The 13,172-nt window shown below is 44.1% G+C and overlaps 1 protein-coding gene across 3 annotated transcripts in view; it reads right to left on the bottom strand.

Annotated features, from left to right (window-relative positions):
* The window catches only part of SLC9A7 (solute carrier family 9 member A7), a 142,700-nt gene that overhangs the window by 19,506 nt on the left and 110,022 nt on the right, over nt 1-13,172 (bottom strand). For all 3 annotated transcript variants that reach the window (XM_073901873.1, XM_073901871.1, XM_073901872.1), the window contains 2 exons: nt 9,403-9,485; nt 1,381-1,486 (listed from right to left, as the gene is read on the bottom strand). In XM_073901873.1, the coding sequence (XP_073757974.1) occupies nt 1,381-1,486; nt 9,403-9,485 (189 nt within the window). The remainder of the gene's footprint in view (nt 1-1,380; nt 1,487-9,402; nt 9,486-13,172) is intronic.

Genomic DNA, 13,172 nt, shown 5'->3' with positions numbered 1-13,172 from the left:
AATAAGGAACATCTTCAACATGGCCCAACTAAACCAAAAAGTACAAACGCCCTCTAGGTGATGGGTGAGAACCACAGAGTGTCGAACAGCCACGCGAGAGCGGCCCTGCCCGAGACCCTCACTGGGCTCCAAACCCCACCGGGGGCCCCTCCACTCTCTCACCTTGGGCTTCCTCAATTAATTTTTCAAAGACTCTATGCCCCCACTCTCTCAAGTGCAAGCCTCACTGTGTCTGTAGCTGACTGAGACCCTGGTCAGGACCCCAGCCCAAAGCAACAGGGGACAGATTCTTGCTTCTTGACCAAGTCGCCCCATCTCTGATGAGGCTGCTCCTTAGCATGCCAGACCCCAGCACCCCCCGCCCAGCTATGCCCCCTGCCCCTCTGTACCACCCGAATGCAAAGAGTCGTTCCCAAGCCTGCTGCCCCGCCCCGTTAGAACTGGTCAGGGGTCTTCTCTCCCAGATCTGGGCTTTGCATTCTGCTTTCTCAACGCTAATCAAGTCAATTGCAGGTTGTTTGCGAATTCTCTGAAACCTGCATTAGGGTCTCAGCTCTGCCAATTACTAATCCTGGGACCTTGGCACTTTCTTCCTCCGTAACCCTGTAGTAGCTGATTATTTACAGTATGGCCAAGAGAATAAACTTGGCCTTTGTGAGCTGTAAAGCTCTACACAAATTTAAGGAGTTCTTCTCTCCTAGGCTATAATGGTTGTATTTGTGACCGGATGAGGAGGGTGGCAGAAGAGAGAGGAAGAAGGGCCTTTCCCCTCTCCTCCAGTCCTTCTGTGTGGGTAGCTGCTTGCTCTCCCCACCCTTTTGCCCAGCAACCCACATAAGGAGCTCGCAAGTCAGTCCCAAAGCTCAGATGTCCACCAGTGTGGATATTCTTTTCATACTGTGCTAAGTCTGAATCTGAAAACGGAAAGGGCCTAACCATATCAATGTAAATAAAGCATTCACAAAAAGAACCCTCACATTTGCTAAACGCTTTGCGGTTCACAGTATCTTTCTGTACCTTAGCCTTTAATCTCACAGCCAGCCTGTACAACTAGGCCCACTTTACAGACAGGAAAACCAAGGCACAGAACACCTAAATGGCCTCAGGGCTTGGCTTTGAATCTAGTTGTTCGGATTCCAAATCAAGTGCTCTTTCTACCACAGCTGCGGACGTGACGGGGCCCCACAGCCCGGGTAAAAAGGTTTCCCTGTTACTGTGCAAAATAGGTCAACATATGGAAGTCGGCCATTTCTAATCATCTTACTTAGAGATGCAAAACCCATGGATTTGGAGGCTTGCGAGCAACAGGTTTCCTCTTCCTGGGGAAGACACTCCCCGGACCCAGTGAGCAAGAAAACGCCCCTGACGCGCCGTACTTACGTCGTACACCTGAGGACTGGTCAGACACCGAGCAAGCAGGCCACACCAGGCTGGGAGCGTGGTGGTCAACGGGGGGCCACTGTGTGTGAGGATGGGCTTCAAGTAACTTTAAAAAGCGACTTAAGGAAAAAATGTCTGCAAAGAAAACACACACCCAACACAACGTGTTTAGAAATCCCCCAGAGTAAATCATCCAGGCTGCTACCCACAAAAGGCCTCCTCCCCCACATTTTACCAGTACAATTCAGAAAATCCTTGGGGTCTACAATAATCTGAATCAAAGATTAAACCACCCTGTCAGCCTTAAGCATTCACTGTTAACTCTCAGGTTGGCGGTTCCCGCTTTGCAGGCAAAAAGAATATTTGATTAATTAGAGCATCCTTCTCCCTTGTTATGTTGCATGAGAATTTTGGTTTCAATCAGCATTCCAGCTTTGGACACACAACCAGCTCACGTCTTGGAAACAGGAGACAGCATATCGGCTTCTCAATCTCGACACTACCGACATTGGGCGTCAGGTCATTCTTGGTTGTAGGGGACTGTTCTGCCCTGTAGGGACAGGAGCACCCCCGACCCCTCTCCCAGGCGTGACAACAAAAATGTCTCTAGACGGGGCACCTGGGTGGCTCCGTTGGTTAAGCGACTGCCTTCGGCTCGGGTCACGATCCTGGAGTCCCGGGATCGAGTCCCGCATCGGGCTCCCTGCTCAGCGGGGGGTCTGCTTCTCCCTCTGACCCTCTTCCCTCTCGTGCTCTGTCTCTCATTCTAATAAAGAAATAAAATCTTAAAAAAAAAAAAAGTCTCTAGACATTGTCAAATGTCCCCTGAGAAGCAAACCTGCCCTCGGTTGAGACCACCACCCTAAGGTGAAGGTCAGCTGCCCTGGGAGCTCAGGATTTGTCAGTCTGTGGATACCTGTGCCGTCAAGTGCATGAGCCTGTGTGGGAAGCACCAGGAAGCATGCGTCATGATATGACAGCGCCTGGACCGTTTCTGGTACCCACAGCCCCAGCAATATGGAAAAGGTGGAGATCCCCATGGCCACCTCCACGGCGGAAACGGCCAAGAGAATTTAAAGGAAGGTAAGGAGGTATCCTAGTCATCTGTACCCCAGAGGATGACTGCTCTGAGCACCATCAATATTTACTGCTCAGCACAGGAGAAAAAAAGCCTTCTTCTCTGGGAGGAGACGGAAGGAAGACCCTGGAGTATCCTCCTTGTAGGGAATTACTCCACGATGAACAAGGTGTAGGCTCTGCTGAACCTCTTTACGAAACCGAACAAGCCCCCTCTGACCACTGTCCTCCAACCACATTTCTGGGAATGGCCCCTGCTGGCCTATTGGCTACTTTGAGTCTAGCTGCGGAGCTGACAGCAAGGCTGGATTCCAGAAGGACTAACATACAGGCACATCGGAACCCCGAGGCTACCTTTCAGTGGCCTGCTTCGGGTAGTTCAAAGCCAAGTTCTCACAGTCCCCAAATACAAAAGGCCTCTAACAACTTCTTTAAAAGAGAGAAAAAAGCCATTTACAGATAGATTTTTAAATATGCAAGTTCTTTGAAGGGCCAAAATGAAATATCAAGTCTCTGTCCCATCCAGTTGTTCTGGTAATTACAACTTCACCAAAGACCTTTTTTTTTTTTTTTAAATTGAGGCATAACTAACATACAATATTATTTTCGTTTCAGGTGTACAATGTAGTGATTTCGCTTTTTTATCTATTGCAAAATGATCACTTCAATAAATGTAGTTACCATACAAAATTAATACAATATTATTGACTGTATTCCCCATGCTGTACATTATATCCCCATGACTTATTTTATAACTGGAAGTTTGTACTACCTTTTTTTTTTAAGATTTTATTTTATTTATTTGACAGAGAGAGACACAGCGAGAGGGAACACAAGCAGGGGGAGAGGGAGAGGGAGAAGCAGGCTTCCTGCTGAGCAGGAGCCCGATGTGGGGCTTGACCCCAGGACCCTGAGATCATGACCTGAGCCGAAGGCAGATGCTTAACAACTGAGCCACCCAGGCGCCCCTGTACTTTTTTTTTTTTCTTTTAAGATTTTACTTATTTATTTGAGAGCTAGAGAGAGAGAGCATAAGCGGGGAGGGCAGAGGGAGAAGCAGACTCTGACAAGCAGGGAGCCTGATGCAAGGCTTGATCCCAGGACCCTGGGATCATGACCCGAGCTGAAGGCAGACACCTAACCGACTGAGCCCCCCAGGCGCCCCAAGAAGTTTGTACTTCTTGGTCCCCTTCACCCATTTCACTCCACCAACCTCCTTCCCCTCTGGTGACCACCAATCTGTTCTCTGTATCTATGAATCTGGATTTTCTTTGTTTTGTTTTTTAGATTCCACATTTCAGTGAAATCAGTGTAGCACTTGTTTTTCTCTGATTTATTTCACTTAGCATAATAGCTTCAAGATCCATCCATGTTGTCACAAATAGCAAGATTTCATTCTTTTGTATGGCTGAGTAGTGTTCCACTCTGTGTGTGTGTGTGTGTGTGTGTGTGTGTGTGTGTGTGTGTGTGTCTACACCAGAAGAATAAGTTTTTTCTCTTTCTTGATTTATAAACTTTAGTCAGAGGCTTTTAACTCCGTCCTGCGAAGGATGGTACATTTAATTCATTTATACTCCTGCCTCTTCAAGTTTTTCCTAATTTTGATTACAATTAATTTTATACTGCAGATATATAACATCTGCATTCTATTTTATAACTGATAAGTAAATTTTCTATACTTTGTCTATGAATTGAGTCTAAATGTTAAAAACCACTAAATAGCATTCGTAATAATATTGTTATATGCATATTATTCCCTGTAACCAAGTAGAGTGGTTAGAACATTATTTTTTTTTTTTTTTTAAGTAGACTCCATGCCTAGCGTGGAGCCCAGTGAGGGGCTTGAAATCATGACCCTGAGATCAAGACCTGAGCTGAGATCAAGAGTCAGACACTAGGGGGTGCCTGGGTGGCTCAGTTGGTTAAGCGTTCAACTCTTGATCTCCGCTCAGGTCTTGATTTCAGGGTTGTGAGTTCAGGCCCTGTGTTGGGTGTGGAGCCTACTTAAAAAAAAAAAAAAAAAAAAAGAGTCAGACACTTAACCAACTGAGCCACCCAGGTTCCCCGTGGCTAGAACACTATTAAAAGAAATGTAATACAGTGTCATTTAAACTTTGTTAGTGAGAAGAGAAACCTGAGTGTCTTGCGAATTACAAGATCTTCTTTTAATTGTTTTGATCTTGTTCACTTCTGGGTTATAAAAAATGACTTCTTCATTGTTGTCCCCTTAGTTGGATCTGATTTTGGTTTTATCTGATCCTTATGCTGTTGTTGGGTTTCCCCCCTCCTTCTTAGAGAGTCTGCACAGTGCTAAACTTTCTCAACTCCCGCATGTCTGAAAGCCACCCTCCTTTTCTTGCCCACTCAGCTTGGGTGTAGAATATTCTAGGCTCAGACTTTTCCTTTTCATCCTAGAACTCTGACAATGCTACATGGTATTCTAACCTTCAATTTTGTTAATGCCACACTGGATTCTTTCTCTTTAAAGGCTGCCAGTCTTTGTCTTTGGAAGCCATGAAGAGTCCTGCTTTTCCTCTTTAGTTACGGAATGCTCCAACGAGTCCATTCATGCTGCTCACACCAGGTGGGCCCTCCCACTCTGGAGACAAGAATCTGCCCTTAGCCAAGGGATTTTTTTTTCTTCCATTATTTCTTTGGTTCTTCTTTTCCTCCACAGTCTCTGTCTTCTCCTTTTAGATTCTGTTCAAGGACTCTGGACCTCTTCATCTCGTAACTCTTCTCTTGCCCATCTCTGACTTTGTGCTTGAATTCTCACAGCTTTTTTCCTCAGCTTCATCTCCCAGATCAACAGTTTGGTTTCCACCATGTAATTAAACTATCCATTTTGGGGATTCATTTCAGAAACTTTGTTTAATTTCCAAAGTTTCTTATTTGCTTGCTCCTTTTTCTAATAGCCTGTTCTTACACTGTGACTGGAAAAGCCTTGCAACTCTAAGGCTTTTATTAGAAAAATTAAAAAATAAATATTCGGCAGGGTACCTGGCTGGCTCAGTTGGTAGAGCATACAACTCCTGATCTTGGGGTCATGAGTTAGAGCCCCGCCTTGGGTGTAGGGTTTACTTAAAAATATATACATATATATATGTATATATGTACATGTACATATATAGGACATGCAGGTACATATATAGGAATGAATGACTTTGGCATGCCCCCTGCGTCTTTATTCAGTTTCTCAGTTCATCAAGCAGGTGGGGAATCTGACCACGCCAAAGTTGGGTGGGTGGTGGGGGGAGGTTACTCTAGGGAGAATATTCTTTGGTGGCCTCAAGATCTGTTTCTCTATCAAGCCCTCCCCAGGTAGTATGTCTACTTTCTTTAGAGAGCTATGGCCTAAAGAGAAAATTAACAGCTACCAGTTGATCTGTGGACACAGGAAGTGCCTGTTGCAACTGTTACAACATTCTTTAATAAATCACCTAGACAAACTGGCTTTGGTCTTGGGCTATGGTTTTCTCTGCTACAATTACCTCTACATTTGGTCTTGAATACTCCAAAGTATCTCTTTTGTGATTCCAAGGAGGCCTGGGAACAACAAGAGAGCTATGTGTGCGGCTGAGCCTCTTATCTTAAATTGGAAGCCCATCTCTTCCATTTTCAGGCTTGTCCAGCGAAGGAGGTACCACACTTGCTCTTCCTGCCTTGTGGGGATCATTCCCATCCAGCCAAACCCTCTTCTGATGCAGCCAAAGCCCACATTTTCTTGTGAGATCATCTATGGAGCTAGAGAATGAACTATGGGCACCTTCCTCATCTAATTCTTCAGACACTTTGTGCCTGCTTCTGTTCTTAGTTTCTCTCCTCCAAACTAAACAAGTAGAAATCCTTGTCGCTAAAATTTACATTCAGAGACTTTAGAGATCACTCCTGTTGCTCTTCGAGGAATAATTTCTTCCCCACTCAGCTTCATTGAAGTATGACTGACAAATAAAAAACTGCACGTATTAAAGGTGTGGGAGATGTTTAGATACGTGTATATTGTGAAATGATTACCACAATCAAGCTAATTAACATATCCATCACTTCACACGGTTACCATTTTTCTGTGTGTGTGATGTGAAAACTTAAGATCTACCCCCTTAGAAAATTTCTAGTATACAATACAGATTATTAACTATAGTCATCATATTGTACATTAGGTTTCCAGAACTTACTCATCTTATAACTGAAAGTTTGTGCCCTTTGACCAACATTCTCCATTTCCTCCACTCCCCAGCCCCTGGCAACCACCATTCTATGCTCTGTTACTCTGAGTTTGACTTTTCTAGATTCCACCCATAAGGAAGACCATGCAGTGTTTTTCTTTCTGTGCCTGGCTTATTTCATAGCATAATGTCCTCCAGGTTCAACCACGCTGTCTCAAATGGCTGAATTTCCTTCATTTTTAAGGCTGAATAATATTCCACTATATACACACACACTTGCACATATCTTTATTCATTCATGCACTGATGGACACTTGGGTTATTTCCATATCTTCGTTACTGAGAATAATGCTGCTATGAACATGGGAGTGCAGATATCTCTTTGAGACGGTGATGTTATCTCCTTTGGATACATACCCAGAGGTGGGATTGCTGGATCCTATGGTAGTTCTATTTTTAATTTTTTGAAGAACCTCCATTCTGTTTTCCACAGTGGCTGCACCAATTTACATCCCACCGACAGTGTAGGAGGGGGTTCCCCTTTCTCCACAGCCTCCCAACACTTGTTATCTTTTGACATTTGGTAACAGCCATCCTAATAGATATGAGGTGAGATCTCATCATGGTTTTGATTTGCATTTCCCTGATGATTAGTGATGCTGAACAACTTCCCATGTATCTGCCAGCCAAGTGTATGTCTTCTTTGGAAAAACATCTATTCAGGTCCTTTGCCCATTTTTTAAATTGGGGTCTTTGGGTTTCTGCTGTTGAGTTGGAGGAGTTCCTTATATAATTTGGATATTAATCCCTTAGCAAATATATGATTTGCAAATATTTTCTCCCATCCCACAGGTTGTCTTTTCTTGTTGTTGATGGTTTCCTTTGCTGTACAGAAATTTTTTAGTTTGATGTAGGCCCATTTGTTTATTTTGCTTTCGTTGCCTATGTGTGTGGTGTTAAATCCAAAAACTCATCGCCAAGACCAATGTCAGGAGTTTTCTCCTATGTTTTCTTCCAGGAGTTTATGGCTTCAGGTCTTGCATTTAAGTCTCTAAGCCATTTTGAGCTGATTTTTGTGAGTGGTGTAAGACGGGTTCCAGTTTCATTCTTTTGCATGTGGATATCCAGTTTTCCCAACACCATTTATTAAAGAGACTGTCCTTTCCCTATTATGTATTCTCAGCACCTTGGTTGAAGATTAGTTGATCGAATACGTGAGGGTATATTTTTGGGCTCTGTATTCTGTTCCACTGGTCTGTGTATCTGTTTTAATGCTAATATTATACTATTTTGATTACTATGCCTTTGTAATATAATTTGAAATCAGGGAGTATGATGCCTCCAGTTCTGTTCTTTTTGCTCACGATGCTTTAGCTATTCAGGGTAATTTGTGTTCCATACAAATTTTACGATTTTTATTTTAAAAAACACCATTAGAATTTTGATAGAGATGCACTGAATCTATAGATTGCTTTGGCTCATAAGGCAATTTTAACAATATTAATTCTTCCAATCTATGAACACAAATACCTTTCCATTTATTTGTGTCTTCTTCAACTTCTGTCATCAGTGTTTTTTAGTTTTCAGTGTATAGATCTTAACCTACTTGGTTAAATTTATTCCTAAGTATTTTATTGTTTTTAACGGTATCATAATGGGATTGTTTTCTTTTCTTTTTTTAAAAAAGATTTTATGTATTTATTTGAGAGAGCGAGCGAGCATGAGCAAGGGGGAGGAGGCAGAGGGAGAGGGAGAAGCAGACTCCCCGCTGAGCAGGGAGCCTGACACAGGACTCAATCCCAGGACCCTGAGATCATGACCCAAGCTGAAGGCAGACACTTAACCAGCTGAGCCACCCAGGCGCCCTGGGATTGTTTTCTTAGTATCTTTTTTGGATAGTTCATTGTTAGTGTATAGAAATGCAACTGGTTTTTGTCTGTTGACTTTCTATCTTCTGACTTTCCTGAATTTATTAGTTTTAAAAGAGTTTTTTGGTAGAGTCTTTAGGGGTTTCTATATGTAAGATCATGTCATCTGCAGGGGCACCTGGATGGTTCAGTTGGTTAAGCATCTGACTCTTGGTTTCAGCTCAGGTCATGAACTCATGGGTCCTGAGATCAAGCCCCACATCAGGATCCACGCTCAGCGGGGAGTCTGCTTGAGATTCTCTCTCTCCCTCTGCCCCTCCACCCTCCCCGTGCTCACTCTCTCTCTAATAAATAAACCTTTTAAAAAAGATCATGTCATCTGCAGAGACAATTTTAATTTAAATTTAATCTGCAGAGACCATTTTAATTCTTCCCTTCTGATTTGGAGAATCAAATTTCTTTTTCTTGCCTACCTGCTCTGGCTAGGATTTCCAATACTGTATTGAAAAGAAGTGGCAAGAGTGGGCATCCTTCCCGATCTCAGAGGAGAGCTTTCAGCTTTTTGTCATTGAGTATGATGTTGGCTGTGGGCCTGTCATATATGGCCTTTATAATGTTGACATACATTCCATTTACACCTAATTTGTTGACAGGTTTTCTTTTTATCAGGAAAGGATGTTGGATCTTGTCAAATGCTTTTTCTGGGGGAGTCTGGGTGGCTCAGTCAGTTAAGCGTCCAACTCTTGATTTTGGTTCAGGTCATGAATGAACATTGCATGTGGCCCAAGAGAGGACTGAGTATACCTGTACCAAGCACACATCTTCCTTACTCATCAGGAGTTGTTCACTGACACTAAGAGAATTTCACCATCGATGTTTCACAAATACAGGGAAGCCACTGAAAAGGATACTTGTGGTCAAAGCTGTACCACAGCCTGAATAGCCAGGCACTCTCCTGCTTCGTCCGGTTTCCTCTGGCAGAATCTGGACCATCCTAGGAACAAACCAGAAGACAGATGTTTAGTAGTTGCAGAAAAGGGATTGAAATGGGGTGTGTGGGGAGGGGGAGGGGAGGGGGAAGCTTCTTTTTTAACCAATAACTTTTAGAGATTTTGAGCTCAGAGTCAAACATCCTATATCACCAAAGTTTCAGATATACTGGGGGTAGGGGGGGAATACCTTGAAAGAAACCAAATAAATCCAAAAGGCAGACAAATCAACCCCAAAGTAAAAAGGCTCGGTTATGTCTGTGGACAGATCAACTCCATGCAGTACAAAATTTCTTTTGGCATTCTTACTGTAATTTTCCTTGAAGTGCCTTTTAGGCAGATTGATTACGCTAACATAGTGTAGATCCTAACGGACCAAAAGTGATCTATAGGGAATATTAAAGAAGGCTTCTATAAAACCAACTTTCCAGCCCTCCCCAAAGCTGGCCTGGGGAAGTCACACTTGGTCGTTCCCTGACGGCTCAGCCTCGGGCTCTTGGTGGTCCTTACTGAGGTACCTACATTGCCTTCCAGGTGGTGCAGTAACTTGTTGCCCTGGCAGCTTTAGGAAGATGGGGGCAGTGAGCGAGGGAAATGGGGTCGGAACTGGCATTTCTATTATTTTTAAAGATTCATTTATTTCCTTGAGAGAAAGAGAGAGCACATGAGTGGGAGGGGCAGAGGGAGAGAGAGGGAGAGAATCTCAAGTAGACCTCATGCTGAGCGTGGAGCCCCAACGTGGGGCTCAATCTCATGACCCTGAGATCAGGACCCAAGCCGAAACCAAGAGTCGGACGCTCAACCCGCTGCACCACCCAGGGGCCCCGCATTTCTGTTATTTCCGCTGCCCTCAAGTGGTTACTCCTTCCATTCCTTTCCAACTCAAACATCCCCGTCATTTAATTGGCAAAATGACTTGCAAAATCAAACATTCATTTGAGGCTTGGGTCATCTGCTCTGTGCAAACAGTATAAGCAGCGCAATTACTCCTATTAAAGAGCGGACTGACTGTGGCCATCGGAGGGCGTTGCTGGAGTTCTGCGTCGTTGGATGACAAGCTCCGAAAGTACAGACTGCTTGGGAGGCGCATTTTTGCCATCACCCCCTGGAATGGTACAGGGAGAGGCAACTCTACAGGCGAGGTGCCACTGACAATAGCCAAATGCAAGATGAGCCACAGTTCCAAGGAGTTCCACATCGCAGCAGGTGTGAGCCCCACCTGTGACTGAGATAGTACGGGTCGGTCAGAGATGTCGGAGAAGGGGGAGCACAGGGACAAGTAAAGGGAGGGAAATTAGCAAGCACTATTTAAATTTCTAATGTTTCCAATAACAAAGGTTATTTTTACAGAGTCCCTAGGGTATCTGAAGGATATTTAGGGACACATGTGGAATTGGCTTGGGTAAATGAGCCCTTCTAGGGATGAGAAAATTAAAAAAAGAGAGAGAGAGAGAGTTCCCAGAGACTAACTGCATTTCATATTTTTATAAATCTTGTGGAAGAAAGAGGGCACAGAAATGTCTCCATCTGCAGAGCATGATCATTCCTTTGGGTAATTAGTTGGTGACGTAATGCCAACTTGAGGGAGGTTTCCGAATGCCCCTCGACTGAGTGGAAAAGTGGTAGGTGAGCATTTTTTTTTAAAGATTTTTATTTATTTTTTGAGAGAAAGAGAGAGACAGCGAGAGAGGGAACACAAGCAGGGGGAGTGGGAGAGGGAGAAGCAGGCTTCCTGCTGAGCAGGGAGCCGGATGTGGGCCTCGATCCCAGGACCCTGGGGTCATGACCTGAGCTGAAGGCAGACACTAAACGACTGAGCCACCTAGGCGCCCCGGTACATGAGAATTCTGAGGGGCAAATATCTTCATGGAAAAATTAAATGGTTCTTTATAAAGTGATAGGCTCTAAGCTCATGGCTCTAAGTGCCTGTAGAATCTTACCAAAGAAGAAACTAACACGGTGACACACCTCATCAGGAAGGATACTGTAAGCCATCAGGCACAAGACAAGTCCCCCCCAAGTCAGTTGCATCTGCTCCTCCCCTAAAACAGCAATAAAAACCACAAACCCTGACTCTGTCGTCCTAACCTAACTAAAAGACAGCCCCGAAAGGTTACCAGGGGTAAATTCTGAGCAAATAAAAAGTGCGGCTTCATAACAGGGGTGTTCAACAACTTCTTATTCTAAGAGATGGTGCCAGAAGCATGACTAGGTACAGGAAGAACATGGAGAAATCCACATATGGTGGCTCTGGAGAAATCAGGGAGCATCTGTGGAATGGGACTAATTTTTTAGGCTGACCTGGAAGACAACCAAAGCTGCTTGCCGATTTGGGGGCCCCCTTCCTGCTTCAGGCAGTCTAGGGCAGAGCAGGGGTCAGTGTGGGTGCAGGCTGATCCTATAATGGGCAGCCCCCTTCCCAGGCTGCAGGTGCAGACCCTTGTTTTTCCATTCAAGTGCTGCCCACAGAAAAGGTGGGGACCTGCTCCCCCAAACCTGCATTCCCACAGGAGGGTTTATGCCCCATGTCTTTAGCTCAGGCTGCTTTTAGAACTTGGAGCATCCTTTCAGATGGTCACCTTCTCCCACCGACAACACCTACCTGGCCAATCCCTATTCATTTTTCAAGGCTGGGTACAAGGTTGGCTTCTCTGAGAAATGTTTCAAAGGCAACAGAGCCTGCCAAGAGGTATAGGTACGAGTATCACAGGCTTTCTCAACAAAGTCTGTGGGTCCAGATCCTAGCTCTACTCCTGGCTGTGCCACTGTCTTGCGCAAGATGTAACTGACATATAACATTCTGTCAGTTTCAGTTTACAGCATAGGATGTGTTGGTTTGATACATTTCTCTGTTGCAGTACCATTACCATGGTAGCATGAGCTGCCACCTGTTTCCCTTCACATAATTCTGGTTTATTTATTTATTTTTTTTGGTGAGAACAATTAAGACCTACTCTCTCAGCAACTTTGTAGTTTATAATAGAGTACTGTTGACTATATTCACTATGGTGTGCATTAGATCTCCAGAACTTTTTATTAGCTGCAGGCCTGTACCCTTAAACATCTCCCCAACTCCCCCAACCCCCAGCTCTTGGTAACCCTATGTTCTTAGGAGTAACACAAGGGATTTTTAAGCTTTTTGTTGACATTATTAATAGGGAAGCCCCTTTAAGAAAGTATCGCGGACTTTCCTTATCCCCGTATTTCAAGGATGTAACCACGAGTGTATATTTTTTTTCTGCATTCATTAAGCACCTACTGTGTGCCAGGCACCATGCTGGGTGCCAGAAACACAAAGAGGAATGAGATTAGCACTTGCCCCTCAAGGAGCACATTTCCAGAACTGAGGAGGGACAAAAGGTCCTATTTTTGGAATATTTTTTCTACAACTAATAAATAATGATTTCTGGGCAGAGTTATATTTCATTCCATTCTTATTATTAAGATATAAATTTTCAAAGTTAAGGTCATTACAGTAATGAGAGCAACTTACGGTTTTTTTCAGAGATGGAGCAGAATACTCCCTTCCCCACAAAGATGTCTACGTCCTAATCCCAGGAGGCTGTATGTTCCGTTACATGGCCAAAGGGGCTTTGTAGATGGACTTAAGGTTTTCCAGGGGGGCCAGTGCAATCACACAGGCCCTTAAAAGTAGACAAGGAGGGCAAAAGAGTCAGAGAGCTGCAGTGGAA

This window comes from Callorhinus ursinus, unplaced genomic scaffold (assembly GCF_003265705.2).
Source record: "Callorhinus ursinus isolate GAN/ISIS: 27379988/994484 unplaced genomic scaffold, GSC_fseal_2.0 scaffold16, whole genome shotgun sequence".
In the NCBI taxonomy this organism is placed as follows: domain Eukaryota; kingdom Metazoa; phylum Chordata; class Mammalia; order Carnivora; family Otariidae; genus Callorhinus; species Callorhinus ursinus.
The sequence above is the reverse complement of the archived record's forward strand: the minus strand, read 5'-3'. Positions and strand labels throughout refer to the sequence as shown.